Source organism: Procambarus clarkii, chromosome 66 (genome assembly GCF_040958095.1).
Source record: "Procambarus clarkii isolate CNS0578487 chromosome 66, FALCON_Pclarkii_2.0, whole genome shotgun sequence".
Lineage (NCBI taxonomy): Eukaryota > Metazoa > Arthropoda > Malacostraca > Decapoda > Cambaridae > Procambarus > Procambarus clarkii.
This window is the reverse complement of record NC_091215.1, coordinates 17,609,782-17,636,098: the sequence shown is the minus strand read 5'-3', so window position 1 is coordinate 17,636,098 and position 26,317 is coordinate 17,609,782. Positions and strand designations below refer to the sequence as shown.

The window sequence follows — 26,317 nt, the reverse complement described above, 5'->3', positions numbered from 1 at the left end:
GTCCTGAAAGATATTGTTAATAGAAACGTTATCCCTACAGACAAAAATCAGAGGATACAACTGACGATTTACTATAAAACCAGAAAAACGGCCAGCCTACTCATGAGAAACTCTCCAGACACGAAACAGAACGCTTTAAAAGAGACTAACGTCGTCTATGCCTTCAAATGCCCACTTGGGGACTGTAAGCTCCAAAAAACCCAGTATATAGGCAAGACAACAACATCTCTTTCTAGGCGTTTAACGATGCATAAACAACAGGGCTCCATTAAGGAACATATAATCTCTTCCCATAACCAAACCATCGCCAGAGAAATCCTAGTAAACAACACAGAAATCATCGATAGATACAGCGATAGCAGGCGGCTTGACGTTTGCGAGGCACTACACATCAAGAAGTCAACACCAGCAATCAACAGCCAATTATTGCACAACTATATTCTACCCACCTCAAGACTCCGCTCCAATATAGAAGCATCAAGAAATATGGACCAATAGGCTTTCTACAAACACTTCTATTCAATATCCATTGTTTCGTGTTCTGTCTTGTGTTGATACTTTTAATACCCTATTAATATTCTCTAATGCCACATCATCCTTCCCACCTCACTCAAATGTAATGCCACATCACCCTTCCCACCTCACTCAAATGTAGATATAAAATCAGGGAAACGCAAGTTCTAATCAGTTGTGTATTTGTGAAGTCTTTGAAAATGTAATAAGTTTTACGAAACGCGCCCGTGTCGCGTCAGACTAGAAATAAAAATGAATTTTGGAGAAGTGATTTTTGATTTACCTCCAACAGTGAAGCATAATGTACGAAAGATTGAGAAAATTCGTGTTAGAATTATTAATCTTACTTTTTCGGTCATATTTAATAAAATATATATATATATATATATATATATATATATATATATATATATATATATATATATATATATATATATATATATATATATATATATATATGTTTCATTGAATATGACCGCATATTCTGTATTTATTATTTTCTGGTTTAGGGCTTCTATCCCTCTAACTATTTTCTTAGCATCAGGGCTTAATTGGAATAGGAGTTCTCCAAAACTCATTTTCGTACTTTTAAGGTGAAGAAAAGAAGTGATTTACTATAGAGTGTATTACACTTATTTGTATAATTTGCACGACGTTTCGAACCTCCATGGTTCATTCTCAAGTGTCGTCCCAGTCGACACAACCATAGGAATGATACTGGACAGAGACGAGAGCACCCCCAAATTAGACATACCTGAGCCACACTTGAAAAGTCTTCTCGAAGCATGTACAAAGGAAGCCCCTTTCATCAGTCCACAAGGAGACATGTATTTACAGATAGACGGAGTAGCAATGGGCTCCCCCTTAGGAGTTTTATTTGCTAATTTTTATATGGGAACCATCGAAGATAGGGTCTTCAGTAGCAGACAAAAACCAACTGTATACTGCCGTTATGTAGATGACATATTCGTAATAGTAAAAGACTCAGATGAACTAATTGACCTAAAAAGACACCTAGAGAGAGAGTCAGTACTCCGATTTACACATGAAAATAGTGAAAATAACAGTCTGCCATTCTTGGATGTACTAATAACAAAAACAGGAACCTCTTTAAGCACCAACGTATATACCAAGCCCACCAACATAGGATTATGCCTGAACGGTAGAAGTGAGTGCCCCCAAAGATACAAAGCCAGTGTTCTCAATGCTTATATTCGTCGAGCGCTTACCCACTGCTCTGAATGGAGCAACGTGAGTAGAGAGTTTGAAAGAGTAACTCAGGTATTGGTGAACAACGGATATAGCAACGCGGAAATAAACGCTGCTATAAGAAGACACTTGGACCGTTGGTATAATTCAGAACCTAGAACAGAAACCACAACACCCCCAATAAAATTATATTACAAATCAACCATGCACAGTGAACATATAAAAGAGGAAAGAATAATGAAAGAAATAATCCGTAAAGGAGTAAAAAGCACTACTCCTAACCAAAACATAAACCTGATAATATTCTACAAAACCAAGAAGACTTCCGAACTCCTTATCAAAAACAGCCCGAAGCCGACGGAGAACCCTCTACAGCAGTCAAGCGTTGTATACATGTACACTTGCCCCCACGAAGGATGTAACCTTCAATGTAAGTACATAGGTATGACGTCGACCAAGCTGACGAGGCGTTTGACATGCCATCTTCAATCTGGTGCCCCTAGGAATCACATGAGACAAGCCCATGACATTACTCTAACAAGAGAAATGTTGAACAAGAATACTTGCATAATAGATAAAACCCAAGATTCAAGAAGATTACAAATTCTTGAGGCAATTCACATAAGAATAGAGCGACCTACCATGAACACCCAAATCACGGAACTATTTACTCTACCCACCATGAGAGTAAGGACAAGACAAGAACATATCGATGCCAACACAGAAGACAATGTCCAACATAACAGGCCAATTACACTGGTTTAATCTTTGTGTTTAGATAGGAGATGCCTCGTATGGGCCAATAAGCCTTCTGCAGCCCCTATGTTTATCCCTTATGTATCCCCCCATGTTTTTCACCTTCATTGTATTATCACCTGACCTAATGCGGGTATAAAATCAACTAGTATTGTAAGATTGTTCACTTGAGAATGAACCATGGAGGTTCGAAACGTCGTGCAAATTATACAAATAAGTGTAATACACTCTATAGTAAATCACTTCTTTTCTTCACCTTAAAAGTACGAAAATGAGTTTTGGAGAACTCCTATTCCAATTAAGCCCTGATGCTAAGAAAATAGTTAGAGGGATAGAAGCCCTAAACCAGAAAATAATAAATACAGAATATGCGGTCATATTCAATGAAACATGTTTGAAAGAAAACCTGCTGCCAGTATACACCAATATATATATATATATATATATATATATATATATATATATATATATATATATATATATATATATATATATATATATATATATATATATATATATATGTTCCTACCATGAACACCCAAATCACGGAACTATTTACTCTACCCACCATGAGAGTAAGGACAAGACAAGAACATATCGATGCCAACACAGAAGACAATGTCCAACATAACAGGCCAATTACACTGGATTAATCTTTGTGTTTGGATAGGAGATGCCTCGTATGGGCCAATAAGCCTTCTGCAGCCCCTATGTTTATCCCTTATGTATCCCCCCATGTTTTTCACCTTCATTGTATTATCACCTGACCTAATGCGGGTATAAAATCAACTAGTATTGTAAGATCTGTTCACTTGAGAATGAACCATGGAGGTTCGAAACGTCGTGCAAATTATACAAATAAGTGTAATACACTCTATAGTAAATCACTTCTTTTCTTCACCTTAAAAGTACGAAAATGAGTTTTGGAGAACTCCTATTCCAATTAAGCCCTGATGCTAAGAAAATATATATATATATATATATATGTCGTACCTAGTAGCCAGAACGCACTTCTCAGCCTACTTTGCAAGGCCCGATTTGCCTAATAAACCAAGTTTTCCTGAATTAATATATTTTTTTTAGTTTTTTTCTTATGAAATGATAAAGCTACCCATTTCATTATGTATGAGGTCAATTTTATTTTATTTGAGTTAAAATTAGCGTAGATATATGACCGAACCTATCCAACCCTACCTAACCTAATCTAACCTATCTTTACAGGTTAGGTTAGGTTGCCTAAAAAGTTAGGTTAGGTTAGGTTAGGTAGGTTAGGTAGTCGAAAAACCATTAATTCAGGAAAACTTGGCTTATTAGGCAAATCGGGCCTTGCATAGTAGGCTGAGAAGTGCGTTCTGGCTACTAGGTACGACATATATATATATATATATATATATATATATATATATATATATATATATATATATATATATATATATATATATATATATATATATATATATATATGTATATATATATATATGTATATATATATATATATATATATATATATATATATAATATATATATATATATATATATATATATATATATATATATATATATATATATGAATATATATATATATATATATATATATATATATATATATATATATATATATATATATATATATATGAATATATATATATATATATATATATATATATATATATATATATATATATATATATATATATATATAATATAATCTCTCTATCTTTCTCTATATATATATTCAGCCAACCAATACTAATGATCGCCTGTATCTGCCCGCAGACTTGAACTACGACTTCAGTTTCCAGCACCAGAGGCCAGTGAACAACATAAGTGTTCTCCGCGGGGACGCCCTCATCCTTGAGTGTGACTACGACTCCACCAGCCGCGACCACACCACCTTCGTGAGTTCTGGCCACTGCTTGAAAGCACCAAATTTCCCGTTAAAATAATAGACGTGGAGTCGCTGGATTGTTTCAAGCGTAGGTTAGACATATACATGAGTAAATTAGTAAATGTAGTGTCATCTGCCTGCAGCAGCATCATACAGTGTCATCTGCCTGCAGCAGCATCATACAGTGTCATCTGCCTGCAGCAGCATCATACAGTGTCATCTGCCTGCAGCAGCATCATACAGTGTCATCTGCCTGCAGCAGCATCATACAGTGTCATCTGTCAGCAGTAGCATCATACAGTGTCATCTGCCTGCAGCAGCATCATACAGTGTCATCTGCCTGCAGCAGCATCATACAGTGTCATCTGCCTGCAGTAGCATCATACAGTGTCATCTGCCTGCAGCAGCATCATAGTGTCATCTGCCTGCAGCAGCATCATACAGTGTCATCTGTCAGCAGTAGCATCATACAGTGTCATCTGCCTGCAGCAGCATCAGTGTCAAAAACTACATAACACGTAATGGGAGTCATTATAACAACATGCAACGTAATGGGAGTCATTATAACAACATGCAACGTAATGGGAGTCATTATAACAACATAACACGTAATGGCAGTCATTATAACAACATGCCACGTAATGGGAGTCATTATAACAAAATAACACGTAATGGGAGTCATTATAACAACATGCCACGTAATGGGAGTCATTATAATAACATAACACGTAATGGGAGTCATTATAACAACATAACACGTAATGGGAGTCATTATAACAACATAACACGTAATGGGAGTCATTATAACAACATAACACGTAATGGGAGTCATTATAACAACATAACACGTAATAGGAGTCATTATAACAACATGCCACGTAATGGGAGTCATTATAACAACATAACACGTAATGGGAGTCATTATAACAACATAACACGTAATGGGAGTTATTATAACAACATAACACGTAATGGGAGTCATTATAACAACATAACACGTAATGGGAGTCATTATAACAACATAACACGTAATAGGAGTCATTATAACAACATGCCACGTAATGGGAGTCATTATAACAACATAACACGTAATGGGAGTCATTATAACAACATGCCACGTAATGGGAGTCATTATAACAACATAACACGTAATAGGAGTCATTATAACAACATGCCACGTAATGGGAGTCATTATAACAACACGTAATGGGAGTCATTATAACAACATAACACGTAATGGGAGTCATTATAACAACATAACACGTAATGGGAATCATTATAACAACATATCACGTAATGGGAGTCATTATATCAGCATAACACGTAATGGGACTCATTATAACAACATAACACGTAATGGGAGTCATTATAACAACATGCCACGTAATGGGAGTCATTATAACAACATGCCACGTAATGGGAGTCATTATAACAACATGCCACGTAATGGGAGTCATTAAAACAACGTAACACGTAATGGGAGTCATTATAACAACATGCCACGTAATGGGAGTCATTATAACAACGTAACACGTAATGGGAGTCATTATAACAACATGCCACGTAATGGGAGTCATTATAACAACGTAACACGCAATGGGAGTCATTATAACAACATAACACGTAATGGGAGTCATTATAACAACATAACACGTAATGGGAGTCATTGTAACAACATAACACGTAATGGGACTCATTATAACAACATAACACGTAATGGGAGTCATTAAAACAACATAACACGTAATGGGAGTCATTATAACAACATTACACGTAATGGGACTCATTATAACAACATAACACGTAATGGGAGTCATTATAACAACATAACACGTAATGGGAGTCATTATAACAACATAACACGTAATGGGACTCATTATAACAACATAAGACGTAATGGGACTCATTATAACAACATAACACGTAATGGGACTCATTATAACAACATAACACGTAATGGGAGTCATTATAACAACATAACACGTAATGGGAGTCATTATAACAACATAACACGTAATGGGACTCATTATAACAACATAAGACGTAATGGGAGCCATTATAACAACATAACACGTAATGGGACTCATTATAACAACATAACACGTAATGGGACTCATTATAACAACATAACACGTAATGGGAGTCATTATAACAACATGCCACGTAATGGGAGTCATTAAAACAACGTAACACGTAATGGGAGTCATTATAACAACATGCCACGTAATGGGAGTCATTATAACAACGTAACACGTAATGGGAGTCATTATAACAACATGCCACGTAATGGGAGTCATTATAACAACGTAACACGCATTGGGAGTCATTATAACAACATAACACGTAATGGGAGTCATTATAACAACATAACACGCAATGGGAGTCATTGTAACAACATAACACGTAATGGGACTCATTATAACAACATAACACGTAATGGGAGTCATTAAAACAACATAACACGTAATGGGAGTCATTATAACAACATAACACGTAATGGGAGTCATTATAACAACATATCACGTAATGGGAGTCATTATATCAGCATAACACGTAATGGGACTCATTATAACAACATGCCACGTAATGGGAGTCATTATAACAACGTAACACGGAATGGGAGTCATTATAACAACATAACACGTAATGGGAGTCATTATAACAACATAACACGTAATGGGAGTCATTATAACAACATAACACGTAATGGGACTCATTATAACAACATAAGACGTAATGGGACTCATTATAACAACATAACACGTAATGGGACTCATTATAACAACATAACACGTAATGGGAGTCATTATAACAACATAACACGTAATGGGAGTCATTATAACAACATAACACGTAATGGGACTCATTATAACAACATAAGACGTAATGGGAGCCATTATAACAACATAACACGTAATGGGACTCATTATAACAACATAACACGTAATGGGACTCATTATAACAACATAACACGTAATGGGAGTCATTATAACAACATAACACGTAATGGGAGTCATTATAACAACATAACACGTAATGGGAGTCATTATAACAACATAACACGTAATGGGAGTCATTATAACAACATAACACGTAATGGGAGTCATTATAACAACATAACACGTAATGGGAGTCATTATAACAACATGCCACGTAATGGGACTCATTATAACAACATGCCTCGTAATGGGAGTCATTATAACAACATAACACGTAATAGGAGTCATTATAACAACATGCCACGTAATGGGAGTCATTATAACAACACGTAATGGGAGTCATTATAACAACATAACACGTAATGGGAGTCATTATAACAACATAACACGTAATGGGAATCATTATAACAACATATCACGTAATGGGAGTCATTATATCAGCATAACACGTAATGGGACTCATTATAACAACATAACACGTAATGGGAGTCATTATAACAACATGCCACGTAATGGGAGTCATTATAACAACATGCCACGTAATGGGAGTCATTAAAACAACGTAACACGTAATGGGAGTCATTATAACAACATGCCACGTAATGGGAGTCATTATAACAACGTAACACGTAATGGGAGTCATTATAACAACATGCCACGTAATGGGAGTCATTATAACAACGTAACACGTAATGGGAGTCACTATAACAACATAACACGTAATGGGACTCATTATAACAACATAACACGTAATGGGAGTCACTATAACAACATAACACGTAATGGGACTCATTATAACAACATAACACGTAATGGGAGTCATTATAACAACATAACACGTAATGGGAGTCATTATAACAACATAACACGTAATGGGACTCATTATAACAACATAACACGTAATGGGAGCCATTATAACAACATAACACGTAATGGGAGTCATTATAACAACATAACACGTAATGGGACTCATTATAACAACATAACACGTAATGGGAGTCATTATAACAACATAACACGTAATGGGAGTCATTATAACAACATAACACGTAATGGGAGTCATTATAACAACATAACACGTAATGGGAGTCATTATAACAACATAACACGTAATGGGAGTCATTATAACAACATAACACGTAATGGGAGTCATTATAACAACATAACACGTAATGGGAGTCATTATAACAACATAACACGTAATGGGAGTCATTATAACAACATAACACGTAATGGGAGTCATTATAACAACATAACACGTAATGGGAGTCATTATAACAACATAACACGTAATGGGAGTCATTATAACAACATAACACGTAATAGGAGTCATTATAACAACATGCCACGTAATGGGAGTCATTATAACAACATGCCACGTAATGGGAGTCATTATAACAACATAACACGTAATGGGAGTCAATATAACAACATACCACGTAATGGGAGTCATTATAACAACATAACACGTAATAGGAGTCATTATAACAACATGCCACGTAATGGGAGTCATTATAACAACATAACACGTAATGGGAATCATTATAACAACATAACACGTAATGGGAGTCATTATAACAACATAACACGTAATGGGAGTCATTATAACAGCATAACACGTAATGGGAGTCATTATAACAACATGCCACGTAATGGGAGTCATTATAACAACATGCCACGTAATGGGAGTCATTATAACAACGTAACACGTAATGGGAGTCATTATAACAACATGCCACGTAATGGGAGTCATTATAACAACGTAACACGTAATGGGAGTCATTATAACAACATGCCACGTAATGGGAGTCATTATAACAACGTAACACGTAATGGGAGTCATTATAACAACATGCAACGTAATGGGAGTCATTATAACAACGTAACACGTAATGGGAGTCATTATAACAACATGCCACGTAATGGGAGTCATTATAACAACGTAACACGCAATGGGAGTCATTATAACAACATAACACGTAATGGGAGTCATTATAACAACATAACACGTAATGGGAGTCATTGTAACAACATAACACGTAATGGGACTCATTATAACAACATAACACGTAATGGGAGTCATTATAACAACGTAACACGTAATGGGAGTCATTATAACAACATAACACGTAATGGGAGTCATTATAACAACGTAACACGTAATGGGAGTCATTATAACAACGTAACACGTAATGGGACTCATTATAACAACGTAACACGTAATGGGAGTCATTATAACAACGTAACACATTATCATTATCATTTGACACAGTGTTATTTAGATTTAGTTTTGTTCTGCTTAGAACAGATGGAGTTTGTTATTTGCTTCTGTTCAATATTGTTACTCATATGTTGAGTCTCTCAACACTCACTCATTACCCAGTGAGTCTCCCAACACTCACTCATTACCCAGTGAGTCTCTCAACACTCACTCATTACCCAGTGAGTCTCCCAACACTCACTCATTACCCAGTGAGTCTCTCAACACTCACTCATTACCCAGTGAGTCTCTCAACACTCACTCATTACCCAGTGAGTCTTCCAACACTCACTCATTACTCAGTGAGTCTCCCAAGGCGGGGGACTGACTTCTCACTCTCCCCCAGGGCGGGTTTGGCACGGAGGAGGAGATGTGCCTGGCCTTCCTGACCTACTACCCCCGGGTGCCACTCGCTGTCTGCCTGTCCACGCCTCACGTCAAGGACATCCTGGAGGGCGTCGGCGTGGACGACACCTACCACAACGACCTCCAGCTGTCAGTTGAGATTTGGAGTAGCTGGTTTGTCTGGGTGTTCGGGTGTGTGCATTTACCTGTCAGTGACTACGGGGGAGTGGGCTCTGTAGGCCCCGTCTACTGCGCTCTTTGTTCCTGTTGCGTTGGAATTGATCTGTTCTTAAGTTGCAGTTCTTTTGTCGAATCTGGCTTTTGCGGTGTGTGTGTGTGTGTGTGTGTGTGTGTGTGTGTGTGTGTGTGTGTGTGTGTGTGTGTGTGTGTGTGTGTGTGTGTGTGTGTGTGTGTGTTTACTGGTTGTGTTTTTGCGGGGCTTGAGCTTTGCTCTTTCGGCCCGCCTCTCAACTGTCAATCAACTGTTTACTAACAACTTTTTTTTTTTTTCCACACCACACACACACACCCCAGGAAGCAGCCCGTGACAGCTGACTAACTCCCAGGTACCTATTTACTGCTAGGTAACAGGGGCACTTAGGGTGAAAGAAACTTTGCCCATTTGTTTCTGCCTCGTGCGGGAATCGAACCCGCGCCACAGAATTACGATTCCTGCGCGCTATCCACCAGGCTACGAGGCCCCTGTGTGTGTGTGTGTGTGTGTGTGTGTGTGTGTGTGTGTGTGTGTGTGTGTGTGTGTGTGTGTGTTTGTACTCACCTAGTTGTACTCACCTAGTTGTGCTTGCGGGGGTTGAGCTCTGGCTCTTTGGTCCCGCCCCTCAACTGTCAATCAACAGGTGTACAGGTTCCTGAGCCTACTGGGCTCTATCATATCTACACTTGAAACTGTGTATGGAGTCAGCCTCCACCACATCACTTCCTAATGCATTTCATTTGTCAACCACTCTGACACTTAAAAAGTTCTTTCTAATATCTCTGTGGCTCATTTGGGCACTCAGTTTCCACCTGTGTCCCCTTGTGCGTGTTCCCCTTGTGTTAAATAGACTGTCTTTATCTACCCTATCAATTCCCTTCAGAATCTTGAATGTGGTGATCATGTCCCCCCTAACTCTTCTGTCTTCCAGCGAAGTGAGGTTTAATTCCCGTAGTCTCTCCTCGTACCTCATACCTCTCAGCTCGGGTACTAGTCTGGTGGCAAACCTTTGAACCTTTTCCAGTTTAGTCTTATCCTTGACTAGATATGGACTCCATGCTGGGGCTGCATACTCCAGGATTGGCCTGACATATGTGGTATACAAAGTTCTGAATGATTCTTTACACAAGTTTCTGAATGCCGTTCGTATGCTGGCCAGCCTGGCATATGCCGCTGATGTTATCCGCTTGATATGTGCTGCAGGAGACAGGTCTGGCGTGATATCAACCCCCAAGTCTTTTTCCTTCTCTGACTCCTGAAGAATTTCTTCTCCCAGATGATACCTTGTATCTGGCCTCCTGCTCCCTACACCTATCTTCATTACATTTGGTTGGGTTAAACTCTAACAACCATTTGTTCGACCATTCCTTCAGCTTGTCTAGGTCTTCTTGAAGCCTCAATCAGTCCTCTTCTGTTTTAATCCTTTTCATAATTTTAGCATCGTCCGCAAACATTGAGAGAAATGAATCGACACCCTCCGGGAGATCATTTACATATATCAGAAACAAGATAGGACCGAGTACAGAGCCCTGTGGGACTCCACTGGTGACTTCACGCCAATCGGAGGTCTCACCCCTCACCGTAACACTCTGCTTCCTATTGCTTAGATACTCCCTTATCCACTGGAGCACCTTACCAGCTACACCTGCCTGTCTCTCCAGCTTATGTACCAGCCTCTTATGCGGTACTGTGTCAAAGGCTTTCCGACAATCCAAGAAAATGCAGTCCGCCCAGCCCTCTCTTTCTTGCTTAATCTGTGTCACCTGATCGTAGAATTCTATCAAGCCTGTAAGGCAAGATTTACCCTCCCTGAACTCATGTTGGCGATTTGTCACGAAGGCCCTTCTCTCCATATGTGTTACCAGGTTTTTTCTCACGATCTTCTCCATCACCTTGCATGGTATACAAGTCAAGGAAACTGGCCTGTAGTTCAGTGCCTCTTGTCTGTCGCCCTTTTTGTATATTGGGACCACATTCGCCGTCTTCCATATTTCTGGTAGGTCTCTCGTCTCTAGTGACTTACTATACACTATGGAGAGTGGCAAGCAAAGTGCCTCTGCACACTCTTTCAGTACCTATGGTGAGATCCCATCTGGACCAACAGCCTTTCTAACATCCAGATCCAGCAGGTGTCTCTTGACCTCCTCTCTCGTAATTTCGAACTCCTCCAAGGCCGCCTGGTTTACCTCCCTTTCTCCTAGCACAGTGACCTCACCCTGTTCTATTGTGAAGACCTCCTGGAACCTCTTGTTGAGTTCCTCACACACCTCTCTGTCATTCTCTGTATACCTGTCCTCGCCTGTTCGAAGTTTCAATACCTGTTCTTTCACTGTTGTTTTCCTTCTGATGTGACTGTGGAGTAGCTTTGGTTCGGTCTTGGCTTTGTTTGCTATATCATTTTCAAAATTTTTCTCTGCTTCTCTTCTCACCTGACGTACTCATTCCTGGTTCTCTGGTATCTCTCTCTGCTTTCTGGTGTTCTGTTATTCCGGAAGTTCCTCCACGTTTTTATGTTCAGTTTCTTCGCTTCCATACATGCCCTATTATACCATGGATTCTTCTGTTGCTTCTCGGATTTTTCCCTTTGGGCCGGGATGAATCTGTTTTCTGCCTCCTGACACTTTTGGGTAACATAGTCCATCATACCCTGTACAGACTTGTCTCTGAGGTCTGTGTCCCAAGGTATTTCACTTAGGAAACTTCTCATCTGTTCATAATTCCCCTTTCGGTATGCCAGCCTTTTGATTCCTAGTTCTTTTTGGGGGGAGATAAGTCCTAGTTCTACCAGGTACTCAAAGTTCAATACACTGTGGTCACTCATTCCCAAGGGCGCTTCCATCTTAACTTCCCTTATATCCCATTCATTTAGGGTAAATATCAAATCAAGCATTGCTGGTTCATCTTCTCCTCTCATTCTTGTTGGTTCTTTGGTGTGCTGGCTTAGAAAGTTTCTTGTTGCCACGTCCAGCAGCTTAGCTCTCCATGTTTCTGGTCCTCCATGCGGGTCTCTGTTCTTCCAATCTATCTTCCCATGGTTGAAGTCTCTCATAATTAGTAATGCAGATCCATTCCTGCTAGCAACAGAAGCTGCTCTTTCTATTATGTTAATGGTGGCCATGTTGTTTCTATCATATTCCTGTCTAGGTCTTCTTTCATTTGGTGGTGGATTATATATGACTACGACTATAATTTTTTTCCCTCCATGTGTGTGTGTGTGTGTGTGTGTGTGTGTGTGTGTGTGTGTGTGTGTGTGTGTGTGTGTGTATGTGTGTGTGTGTGTGTGTGTGTGTGTGTGTGTGTGTGTGTGTGTGTGTGTATGTGTGTGTGTGTGTGTGTATGTGTGTGTGTGTGTGTGTGTGTGTGTGTGTGTGTGTGTGTGTGTGTGTGTGTGTGTGTGTGTGTGTATGTGTGTGTTTACTAGTTGTGTTTTTGCGGGGGTTGAGCTTTGCTCTTTCGGCCCGCCTCTCAACTGCCAATCAACTGTTGTGTGTGTGTGTATGTGTGTGTGTATGTGTGTGTGTATGTGTGTGTGAGTGTGTGTATGTGTGTGTGTGTGTGTGTGTGTGTGTGTGTGTGTGTGTGTGTGTGTGTGTGTGTGTGTGTGTGTGTGTGTGTGTGTGTGTGTGTATGTGTGTGTGTGTGTATGTGTGTGTGTGTGTGTATGTGTGTGTGTGTGTGTGTGTGTGTGTGTGTGTGTGTGTGTGTGTGTGTGTGTGTGTGTGTGTGTGTGTGTGTGTGTGTGTGTGTGTGTGTGTGTGTGTGTGTGTGTGTGTGTGTGTGTGTACTCACCTATATGTGCTTGCAGGATCGAGCATTGACTCTTGGATCCCGCCTTTCGAGCATCGGTTGTTTACAGCAATGACTCCTGTCCCATTTCCCTATCATACCTGGTTTTAAAATTATGAATAGTATTTGCTTCCACAACCTGTTCCTGAAGTGCATTCCATTTCCCCACTACTCTCACGCTAAAAGAAAACTTCCTAACATCTCTGTGACTCATCTGAGTTTCAAGCTTCCATCCATGTCCTCTCGTTCTGTTACTATTCCGTGTGAACATTTCGTCTATGTCCACTCTGTCAATTCCTCTGAGTATCTTATACGTTCCTATCATGTCCCCCCTCTCCCTTCTTCTTTCTAGTGTCGTAAGGCACAGTTCCCTCAGGCGCTCTTCATACCCCATCCCTCGTAGCTCTGGGACGAGTCTCGTTGCAAACCTCTGAACCTTTTCCAGTTTCATTATATGCTTCTTCAGATGGGGACTCCATGATGAGGCGGCATACTCTAAGACTGGCCTTACGTAGGCAGTGTAAAGCGCCCTAAATGCCTCCTTACTTAGGTTTCTGAATGATGTTCTAACTTTTGCCAGTGTAGAGTACGCTGCTGTCGTTATCCTATTAATATGTGCCTCAGGAGATAGATTAGGTGTTACGTCCACCCCCAGGTCTCTTTCACGCGTCGTTACAGGTAGGCTGTTCCCCTTCATTGTGTACTGTCCCTCTGGTCTCCTATCTCCTAGTCCCATTTCCATAACTTTACATTTGCTCGTGTTGAATTCTAGTAGCCATTTCTCTGACCATCTCTGCAATCTGTTCAGGTCCTCTTCGAGGATCCTGCAATCCTCATCTGTCACAACTCTTCTCATCAACTTTGCATCATCCGCAAACATCGACATGTAGGACACACTCTCTGTATGTGTGTGTGTGTGTGTGTGTGTGTATGTGTGTGTGTGTGTGTGTGTGTGTGTGTACTCACCTAGTTGTACTCACCTAGTTGTGTTTGCGGGGGTTGAGCTCTGGCTCTTTGGTCCCGCCTCTCAACCGTCAATCAACAGGTGTACAGATTCATGAGCCTATCGGGCTCTGTCATATCTACACTTGAAACTGTGTATGGAGTGAGCCTCCACCACATCACCCCCTAATGCATTCCATTTGTCAACCACTCTGACACTAAAAAAGTTCTTTCTAATATCTCTGTGGCTCATTTGGGCACTCAGTTTCCACCTGTGTCCCCTTGTGCGTGTTCCCCTTGTGTTAAATAGACTGTCTTTATCTACCCTATCAATCCCCTTCAGAATCTTGAATGTGGTGATCATGTCCCCCCTAACTCTTCTGTCTTCCAGCGAAGTGAGGTTTAATTCCCGTAGTCTCTCCTCGTAGCTCATACCTCTCAGCTCGGGTACTAGTCTGGTGGCAAACCTTTGATCCTTTTCCAGTTTAGTCTTATCCTTGACTAGATATGGACTCCATGCTGGGGCTGCATACTCCAGGATTGGCCTGACATATGTGGTATACAAAGTTCTGAATGATTCTTTACACAAGTTTCTGAATGCCGTTCGTATGTTGGCCAGCCTGGCATATGCCGCTGATGTTATCCGCTTGATATGTGCTGCAGGAGACAGGTCTGGCGTGATATCAACCCCCAAGTCTTTTTCCTTCTCTGACTCCTGAAGAATTTCCTCTCCCAGATGATACCTTGTATCTGGCCTCCTGCTCCGTACACCTATCTTCATTACATTACATTTGGTTGGGTTAAACTCTAACAACCATTTGTTCGACCATTCCTTCAGCTTGTCTAGGTCTTCTTGAAGCCTCAAACAGTCCTCTTCTGTTTTAATCCTTCTCATAATTTTAGCATCGTCCGCAAACATTGAGAGAAATGAATCGATACCCTCCGGGAGATCATTTACATATATCAGAAACAAGATAGGACCGAGTACAGAGCCCTGTGGGACTCCACTGGTGACTTCACGCCAATCGGAGGTCTCACCCCTCACCGTAACTCTCTGCTTCCTATTGCTTAGATACTCCCTTATCCACTGGAGCACCTTACCAGCTACACCTGCCTGTCTCTCCAGCTTATGTACCAGCCTCTTATGCGGTACTGTGTCAAAGGCTTTCCGACAATCCAAGAAAATGCAGTCCGCCCAGCCCTCTCTTTCTTGCTTAATCTGTGTCACCTGATCGTAGAATTCTATCAAGCCTGTAAGGCAAGATTTACCCTCTCTGAATCCATGTTGGCGATTTGTCACGAAGTCCCTTCTCTCCAGATGTGTTACCAGGTTTTTTCTCACGATCTTCTCCATCACCTTGCATGGTATACAAGTCAAGGACACTGGCCTGTAGTTCAGTGCCTCTTGTCTGTCGCCCTTTTTGTATATTGGGACCACATTCGCCGTCTTCCATATTTCTGGTAGGTCTCCCGTCTCTAGTGATTTACTATACACTATGGAGAGTGGCAAGCAAAGTGCCTCTGCACACTCTTTCAGTACCCATGGTGAGATCCCATCTGGACCAACCGCCTTTCTAACATCCAGATCCAGCAGGTGTCTCTTGACCTCCTCTCTCGTAATTTCGAACTCCTCCAAGGCCGCCTGGTTTACCTCCCTTTCTCCTAGCACAGTGACCACACCCTGTTCTATTGTGAAGACCTCCTGGAACCTCTTGTTGAGTTCCTCACACACCTCTCTGTCATTCTCTGTATACCTGTCCTCGCCTGTTCTAAGTTTCAATACCTGTTCTTTCACTGTTGTTTTCCTTCTGATGTGACTGTGGAGTAGCTTTGGTTCGGTCTTGGCTTTGTTTGCTATATCATTTTCAAAATTTTTCTCTGCTTCTCTTCTCACCCTGACGTACTCATTCCTGGTTCTCTGGTATCTCTCCCTACTTTCTGGTGTTCTGTTATTCCGGAAGTTCCTCCACGCCTTTTTGTTCAGTTTCTTCGCTTCCATACATGCCCTATTATACCATGGATTCTTTTGTTGCTTCTCGGATTTTTCCCTTTGGGCCGGGATGAACCTGTTTACTGCCTCCTGACACTTTTGGGTAACATAGTCCATCATACCCTGTACAGACTTGTCTCTGAGGTCTGTGTCCCAAGGTATTTCACTTAGGAAACTTCTCATCTGTTCATAATTCCCCTTTCGGTATGCCAGCCTTTTGATTCCTAGTTCTTTTTGGGGGGAGATAAGTCCTAGCTCTACCAGGTACTCAAAGTTCAATACACTGTGGTCACTCATTCCCAAGGGCGCTTCCATCTTAACTTCCCTTATATCCCATTCATTTAGGGTAAATATCAAATCAAGCATTGCTGGTTCATCTTCTCCTCTCATTCTTGTTGTCTCTTTGGTATGCTGGCTTAGAAAGTTTCTTGTTGCCACGTCCAGCAGCTTAGCTCTCCATGTTTCTGGTCCTCCATGCGGGTCTCTGTTCTTCCAATCTATCTTCCCATGGTTGAAGTCTCCCATAATTAGTAGTCCAGATCCATTCCTGCTAGCAACAGAAGCTGCTCTTTCTATTATGTTAATGGTGGCCATGTTGTTTCTATCATATTCCTGTCTAGGTCTTCTGTCATTTGGTGGTGGATTATATATGACTGCGACTATAATTTTTTTCCCTCCATTTGTTACAGTACCTGCTATGTAGTCACTGAAACCTTCACAGCCCTGAATATCCATCTCCTCAAAATCCCAGCCTTTTCTTACCAGCAGAGCTACACCACCCCCACCTCTTCCTTCCCTCTCTTTCCGCATAACATAATAGTCCTGTGGAAACACTGCATTTGTTATTGTTTTCGTGATCTTTGTTTCTGTGAGGGCTATTATGTCTGGGTTTTCCTCTAGTACCAGTTCTCCAAGCATAGATTGTGTGTGTGTGTGTGTGTGTGTGTGTGTGTATGTGTGTGTGTGTGTGTGTATGTGTGTGTGTATGTGTGTGTGTACTCACCTAATTGTGCTTGCGGGGGTTGAGCTCTGGCTCTTTGGTCCCGCCTCTCAACTGTCAATCAACTGGTGTACAGATTCCTGAGCCTATTGGGCTCTATCATATCTACATTTGAAACTGTGTATGGAGTCAGCCTCCACCACATCACTTCCTAATGCATTCCATTTGCTAACTACTCTGACACTGAAAAAGTTCTTTCTAACGTCTCTGTGGCTCATTTGGGTACTCAGCTTCCACCTGTGTCCCCTTGTTCGCGTCCCACCAGTGTTGAAAAGTTCATCCTTGTTTACCCGGTCGATTCCCCTGAGGATTTTGTAGGTTGTGATCATGTCCCCCCTTACTCTTCTGTCTTCCAGTGTCGTGAGGTGCATTTCCCGCAGCCTTTCCTCATAACTCATGCCTCTTAGTTCTGGGACTAGTCTAGTAGCATACCTTTGGACTTTTTCCAGCTTCGTCTTGTGCTTGACAAGGTACGGGCTCCATGCTGGGGCCGCATACTCCAGGATTGGTCTTACATATGTGGTGTACAAGATTCTGAATGATTCCTTACACAGGTTCCTGAACGCCGTTCTGATGTTAGCCAGCCTCGCAGATGCCGCAGACGTTATTCTCTTTATGTGGGCTTCAGGAGACAGGTTTGGTGTGATATCAACTCCTAGATCTTTCTCTCTGTCTGTTTCATTAAGTACTTCATCTCCTATTCTGTATCCTGTGCCTGGCCTCCTGTTTCCACTGCCTAGTTTCATTACTTTGCATTTACTCGGGTTGAACTTCAACAGCCATTTGTTGGGCCATTCACTCAGTCTATCCAGGTCATCTTGTAGCCTCCTACTATCATCCTCTGTTTCAATCCTCCTCATAATTTTTGCATCGTCGGCAAACATTGAGAGGAACGAATCTATACCCTCTGGGAGATCATTTACATATACCAGAAACAGTATAGGTCCAAGGACTGACCCCTGCGGGACTCCACTTGTGACGTCTCGCCAATCTGAGACCTCACCCCTCACACAGACTCGTTGTCTCCTGTTGCTTAGGTATTCCTCTATCCACCGGAGTACCTTCCCTCTCACTCCAGCCTGCATCTCCAACTTTCGCACTAGCCTCTTGTGTGGCACTGTATCAAAGGCTTTCTGACAATCCAAAAATATGCAGTCTGCCCACCCTTCTCTTTCTTGCCTTATTTTTGTTGCCTGGTCGTAGAATTCAAGTAACCCTGTGAGGCAGGACCTGCCATCCCTGAACCCATGTTGATGCTGTGTTACAAAGTTCCTTCGCTCCAGATGCTCCACTAGTTTTTTTCGCACAATCTTCTCCATCAGCTTGCATGGTATGCAGGTTAGGGACACTGGCCTGTAGTTCAGTGCCTCCTGTCTATCCCCTTTCTTGTATATCGGGACTACGTTAGCTGCTTTCCAAATATCTGGCAGTTCCCCTGTTGCCAGTGATTTGTTATACACTATGGAGAGTGGTAGGCTCAGTTCTCTTGCTCCTTCCTTTAGAACCCAAGGGGAGATTCCATCTGGGCCTATAGCCTTCGTCACGTCCAACTCTAGTAAACACTTCCTTACTTCCCCACTGGTAATCTCAAACTCTTCCAGTGGTTCCTGGTTAGCTATTCCCTCACTTACCTCTGGAATTTCTCCTTGTTCCAAGGTGAAGACCTCCTGGAATTTCTTATTCAATTCCTCACACACTTCCTTGTCATTTGTAGTGAATCCTTCCGCCCCTATCCTTAATCTCATAACCTGTTCCTTTACTGTTGTTTTTCTCCTAATGTGGCTATGCAACAATTTAGGCTGAGTCTTTGCCTTGCTTGCGATGTCATTTTCGTATTGTCTTTCTGCCTCTCTTCTCATCCTGACATATTCATTCCTGGCATTCTGGTATCTTTCTCTGCTCTCCAGTGTCCTGTTATTCCTATAGTTTCTCCATGCCCTTTTACTTTGCTGCTTAGCTAGCCTACATCTTTGATTAAACCATGGGTTTCTCATCTTCATTTCTCTGTTTTCCTTTTGGACTGGGACAAACTTGTTTGCTGCGTCCTTGCACTTCTGCGTGATGTAATCCATCATATCTTGGGCCGTCTTTTCCCTGAGCTCTGTTTCCCATGCTATATCTGTTAGGAATTTTCTTATCCCCTCATAGTTTCCCTTTCGGTATGCTAACCTTTTGGTTTCGGTATCCCCTCCTCGAGTTCAATAACCCTTCTTCAATCAAGTACTCAAACACCAGTACACTGTGGTCGCTCATTCCTACTGGGTCCTCAAAACCGATTTCTCTTATGTCGGAGTCGTTCAGAGTGAAGACTAGGTCGAGTCTCGCTGGTTCGTCATTGCCTCTCATCCTTGTGGGTTCTCCGACATGCTGCGTTAAAAAGTTGCTTGTCACCACCTCCAATAGTTTGGCTCTCCACGTATCCTCGCCTCCATGCGGTTCCTTGTTCTCCCAGTCAATCTTTCCGTGATTGAAGTCGCCCATGATGAGCAGGTGGGATCTATTTCTACAGGCAGCAGAGGCTGTGTGTGTGTGTGTGTGTGTGTGTGTGTGTGTGTGTGTGTGTGTGTGTGTGTGTGTGTGTGTGTGTGTGTGTGTGTGTGTATGTGTGTGTGTGTGTGTGTGTGTGGGTGTGTGTGTGTGTGTGTGTGTGTGTGTGTGTGTGTGTGTGTGTGTGTGTGTGTGTATGTGTGTGTGTGTGTACTCACCTATATGTACTCACCTATATGTGCTTGCAGGATCGAGCATTGACTCTTGGATCCCGCCTTTCTAGCTATCGGTTGTTTACAGCAATGACTCCTGTCCCATTTCCCTATCATACCTAGTTTTAAAAGTATGAATAGTATTTGCTTCCACAACCTGTTCCCCAAGTGCATTCCATTTTTCTACTACTCTCACGCTAAAAGAAAACTTCCTAACATCTCTGTGACTCATCTGAGTTTCCAGTTTCCACCCATGTCCCCTCGTTCTGTTATTATTACGTGTGAACATTTCATCTATTTCCACTTTGTCAATTCCCCTGAGTATTTTATATGTCCCTATCATATCTCCTCTCTCCCTTCTTTTCTCTAGTGTCGTAAGGTTCAGTTCCTTCAGCCGCTCTTCATATCCCATCCCTCGTAGCTCTGGGACAAGCCTCGTCGCAAACCTCTGAACCTTCTCCAGTTTCTTTATGTGTTTCTTCAGGTGGGGGCTCCATGATGGCGCGGCATACTCTAAGACGGGTCTCACGTAGGCAGTGTAAAGCGCCCTAAAAGCTTCCTCATTTAGGTTTCTGAATGAAGTTCTAATTTTCGCCAGTGTAGAGTACGCTGCTGTCGTTATCCTATTTATATGTGCCTCAGGAGTTAGATTAGGTGTCACATCCACTCCTAGGTCTCTTTCTCGAATCGTTACAGGTAGGCTGTTCCCCTTCATTGTGTACTGTCCCTTTGGTCTCCTGTCACCTGATCCCATTTCCATAACTTTACATTTACTTGTGTTAAACTCCAGTAGCCATTTCCCTGACCATCTCTGCAGCCTGTTTAAGTCCTCTTGGAGGATCCTACAATCCTCGTCTGTCACAACTCTTCTCATTAATTTTGCGTCATCTGCAAACATTGACATGTATGATTCCACTCCTGTAAACATATCATTTACGTAAATTAGAAAGAGGATTGGTCCCAGCACCGATCCTTGAGGTACTCCAGTTGTTACTGTTCGCCAGTCCGACTTTTCGCCCCTTACCATTACCCTCTGGCTCCTTCCTGTTAGGTAGTTCTTCACCCATACTAGGGCCTTTCCGCTTACTCCTGCCTGCCTCTCAAGTTTGTATAGCAGTCTCATGTGCGGTACCGTATCAAAGGCCTTTTGGCAGTCAAGAAATATGCAGTCTGCCCAGCCTTCTCTGTCCTGCCTTATCCTTGTTACTTTATCATAGAATTCTAAAAGGTTTGTTAGGCATGATTTCCCTGTCCAGAACCCATGTTGGTGCTTGTTTACAAACCCAATGCTCTCCAGGTGCTCAACAAGTCTTAGCCTAATTATTCTTTCAAGTATTTTGCAGGGGATGCTTGTCAGTGATACGGGTCTGTAGTTAAGTGCCTCCTCCCTATCACCCTTTTTGAAAATCGGTACGACATTTGCCTCCTTCCAGCAACTGGGCAATTCTCCCGACATAAGTGACTCATTAAAGATCATTGCCAGAGGCACGCTGAGAGCCTGCGCTGCCTCTTTGAGTATCCACGGTGATACTTTGTCTGGTCCAACAGCTTTATTTGCATCCAGTGTTGTCAACTGTTTCATTACATCCTCTGCTGTCACCTCTATATCCGATAGTCTTTCATCTTGGGTAATCTCTTCTAACAATGGGAGCTGCTCAGGCTCGGTTGTGAACACTCCATGGAATTTTGCATTCAGTACCTCGCAGATTTCCTTGTCGCTTTCTGTATATGCCCCTTCTGTTTTCCTCAGTCTTGTCACTTGGTCATTTACCGACATCTTCCTTCTTATATGGCTATGTAGTAATTTTGGTTGCTTTTTCGCTTTGACTGCAATATCGTTCTCATAATTCCTTTCCGACACTCGTCTTATGTTAATGTAATCATTCCTAGCTCTGTTACATCTAATCCTGTTGTCCTCTGTCCTTTGTCTTCTGTACTTCCTCCACTCCCTCCTGCTTCTCACCTTTGCTTCCTGACACTGTCTATTAAACCATGGGTTATTATATTCCCTCCTGCTTTTTTCCTTTATTGTTGGAATAAATCTATCTTCAGCCTCCTTGCATTTCAATATGACTTGGTTCATCATACCTTGCACTGTTTTTCCTCTAAGTTCTTCCTCCCACTGCACTTCTCCCAGGTAGTCCCTTATCCTTCTGTAGTCCCCTTTTCTGTAATCAAGTCTCCTTTCCCGGACCTCTTGTCCTTTGGTCACAATTTTAAGCTCCATCATGTAGTCAAAGACTAGGACACAATGGTCACTAGCTCCTAGTGGTATTTCATGTTCCAACTGCTCGATGTCTTCTACATTCTGAGTGATAATGAGATCTAATAGGCTGGGCGTATCCCCTCCTCTTTCCCTAGTATCTTCTTTCACATGCTGTGTTAGGAAATTCCTGTCAATAACGTCTACCAGCTTCGCTCCCCAGGTCTCCTCCCCGCCATGGGGATTTCCTCGTGTGTGTGTGTGTGTGTGTGTGTGTGTGTGTGTGTGTGTGTACTCACCTAATTGTACTCACCTAATTGTGCTTGCGGGGGTTGAGCTTTGGCTCTTTGGTCCCGCCTCTCAACTGTCAATCAACTGGTGTACAGATTCCTGAGCCTACTGGGCTCTATCATACCTACATTTGAAACTGTGTATGGAGTCAGCCTCCACCACATCACTTCCTAGTGCATTCCATTTATTAACTACTCTGACACTGAAAAAATTCTTTCTAACGTCTCTGTGGCTCATCTGGGTACTAAGTTTCCACCTGTGTCCCCTTGTTCGTGTCCCACCCGTGCTGAAGAGTTTGTCTTTGTCCACCCTGTCAATTCCCCTGAGAATTTTGTAGGTGGTTATCATGTCTCCCCTTACTCTTCTGTTTTCCAGGGATGTGAGGTTCAGCTCCTTTAGCCTTTCCTCGTAGCTCAATCCTCTCAGTTCCGGGACGAGCCTGGTGGCATACCGCTGAATCTTCTCTAACTTTGTCTTGTGTTTAACTAGGTATGGACTCCAGGCTGGAGCTGCATACTCCAGGATTGGTCTTACATAAGTGGTATACAGGGTTCTGAAAGATTCCTTACACAAGTTTCTGAAGGCAGTTCTTATATTGGCCAGTCTAGCATATGCCGCTGATGATATTCTTTTGATGTGGGCCTCTGGGGACAGGTTCGGTGTGATATCAACCCCCAGATCCTTCTCTCTATTTGATTCTTGCAGGATTTCCCCTCCCAGATGATACCTTGTGTTCAGCCTCCTGCTCCCTTCGCCTAATTTCATCACCTTACACTTTCCAGAGTTGAACTTCAGCAGCCATTTTCTAGACCATTCCTCCAGTTTATCCAGGTCATCCTGTAGTCTCTGTCTATCTTCATCCGTCTTGATTCTTCTCATAATTTTTGCATCATCAGCAAACATCGAGAGGAATGAGTCTATACCCTCTGGAAGATCGTTCACATATATTAGAAACAGGATGGGTCCAAGTACTGAGCCCTGTGGGACTCCGCTGGTGACATCTCGCCACTCTGATGTCTTCCCCCTCACCGTTACTCGCTGTTTCCTGTTGCTTAAGTACTCCCTTATCCACTGGAGCACCTTCCCTTTTACTCCTGCCTGTTGCTCCAACTTTTTTAACAGCCTTTTATGGGGTACTGTGTCGAAGGCTTTTTGGCAATCCAGGAAAATGCAGTCGGCCCACCCTTCTCTTTCCTGCCTAATTTTCGTTGCCTGGTCATAAAATTCTATTAACCCTGTGAGGCACGATTTACCATCTCTGAACCCATGTTGGTGGTGCGTTACAAAGTTATTTCCCTCCAGATGGTCTACGAGCCTTTTCCTCACGATCTTCTCCAGCACCTTGCATGGTATACAAGTTAAGGAAACTGGCCTGTAATTCAGTGCCTCTTGCCTGTCACCCTTTTTGTATATTGGGACCACGTTAGCTGTCTTCCAACTTTCTGGTAAGTCTCCTGTTTCCAGTGACCTGTTATACACCATAGAGAGTGGCACACTTAGTGCTTCTGCACCTTCCTTTAGTATCCATGGTGAGATTCTATCAGGCCCAACAGCCTTTGTCACATCTAGCTCCAGCAGACACCTTTTGACCTCATCACTGGTGAGGTTAAATTCCTCCAAGGTTTCCAAGGTTGCCGCCTCCTCATTTAGTGCAGGGGCTTCTCCTTGTTCTATTGTGAAGACCTCCTGGAATCTCTTGTTGAGTTCTTCACACACCTCCTTGTCATTCTCTGTGTATCTGTTCTCCCCTTTCCGCAGCTTCATCACTTGTTCCTTCACTGCTGTTTTCCTCCTGATATGGCTGTGGAGCAGCTTTGGTTGGGTCTTGGCTTTACTCGCGATGTCATTTTCAAACTGTCTCTCTGCTTCCCTCCTCACTCTGATGTACTCATTTCTGGCCCTCTGGTACCTCTCCCTGCTCTCTGGTGTTCTGTTATTTCTGTAGTTTCTCCATGTTCTTTTACTCAGTTGTTTCGCTACCTTACATTCCTGGTTGAACCATGGGTTTTTCTGTTGTTTTTCGTTTTTCTCCTTTTGGACGGGGATAAACCTGTCTGCAGCTTCCTGGCACTTTTGGGTGACAATATCCATCATGACCTGCACATTCTTGTCTCTAAGTTCTGTTTCCCATGGTATTCCCATTAGGAAGTTCCTCATCTCGTCATATTTTCCTCTTCGGTAATTCAGTCTTTTCCCCTCCACTCCCATCCTTGGATAGGTTATCCCTACCTCCACCAAGTACTCAAAGGTCAGTACACTGTGGTCACTCATTCCTATGGGGGCTTCAACTTTGACTTCCCTTATTTCTGACTCATTTAGGGTGAATATTAAGTCGAGTCTAGCTGGTTCATCATTGCCTCTCATTCTTGTGGGTTCCTTGACATGCTGGCTCAGAAAATTCCTTGTTGCCACTTCCAAGAGTTTAGCTCGCCACGTATCTGCACCACCATGTGGGTCCCCATTCTCCCAGTCTATCTTTCCATGGTTGAAATCACCCATGATTAAGAGTCTTGAGCCATTCCTGCAGGCAACTGAAGCTGCTCTCTCTATTATATTAATAGTTGCCATGTTGTTCCTATCAAACTCCTGTCTAGGTCTTCTGTCATTTAGGGGAGGGTTGTAAATGACTGTCACTATTATCTTAGGTCCACCCATTGTTATAGTTCCTGTTATGTAATCTCTGAATCCGTCACAGCCCGGAATTTCCATCTCATCAAAACTCCAGTCCTTCCTTATCAGCAGGGCCACTCCTCCACCTCCTCTCCCTTCCCTCTCTTTCCTTACTATATAGTAGTCCTTTGGAAACACAGCATCTGTTATGACTCCTGACAATTTTGTTTCTGTTAGTCCTATTACATCAGGGTTTTCTTCTTGCACCCTTTCTGCCAGTTCACTTGCTTTATTGGTAATCCCATCAATGTTTGAGTACATTACCTTGAAGCTCACTTTCTTATATCCAATTTCACCCACACTCCCTACAAGTGTAGGAGGTTGTTCTATGGTCCTTGCTACTTGGGTAGGCTCCTCCTCCTGTGAGGTAGTTGCCAGGGGTTCAGGGGGAGGTGGGGTGGGGGGTGGAGGGCTTAGGTCTTCCTCAGGCCTGCTTGGGTCAGGAAGAAGTCCTGGGGGTGAGGGAGCAGGGATTGCTTGGGGAGAGGGCACGCCCTCCTGCGGTGTAGTTGACAGGGGTTTGGAGGGAGGTGGAGTGGGGGATAGAGGGCTTTGGTCTTGCTCAGGCCTGCTTGGGGCAGGGAGAAGACCAGGGGTTGGGAAAGCAGGGGC

The 26,317-nt window shown here is 42.3% G+C and overlaps 1 protein-coding gene across 7 annotated transcripts in view; it reads left to right on the top strand.

The window, feature by feature from the left end:
- Window positions 1-26,317, top strand: part of LOC123769309 (MOXD1 homolog 1-like) — a 103,842-nt gene that overhangs the window by 51,178 nt on the left and 26,347 nt on the right. For all 7 annotated transcript variants that reach the window (XR_011223840.1, XM_069309828.1, XM_069309827.1 and 4 more), the window contains exons 11-12: window positions 4,255-4,376; window positions 9,912-10,060. Coding sequence is in view for 6 of the 7 variants with exons in the window: in XM_069309828.1 (XP_069165929.1) it covers window positions 4,255-4,376; window positions 9,912-10,060 (271 nt within the window). In the remaining variant the exon portion in view is untranslated. The remainder of the gene's footprint in view (window positions 1-4,254; window positions 4,377-9,911; window positions 10,061-26,317) is intronic.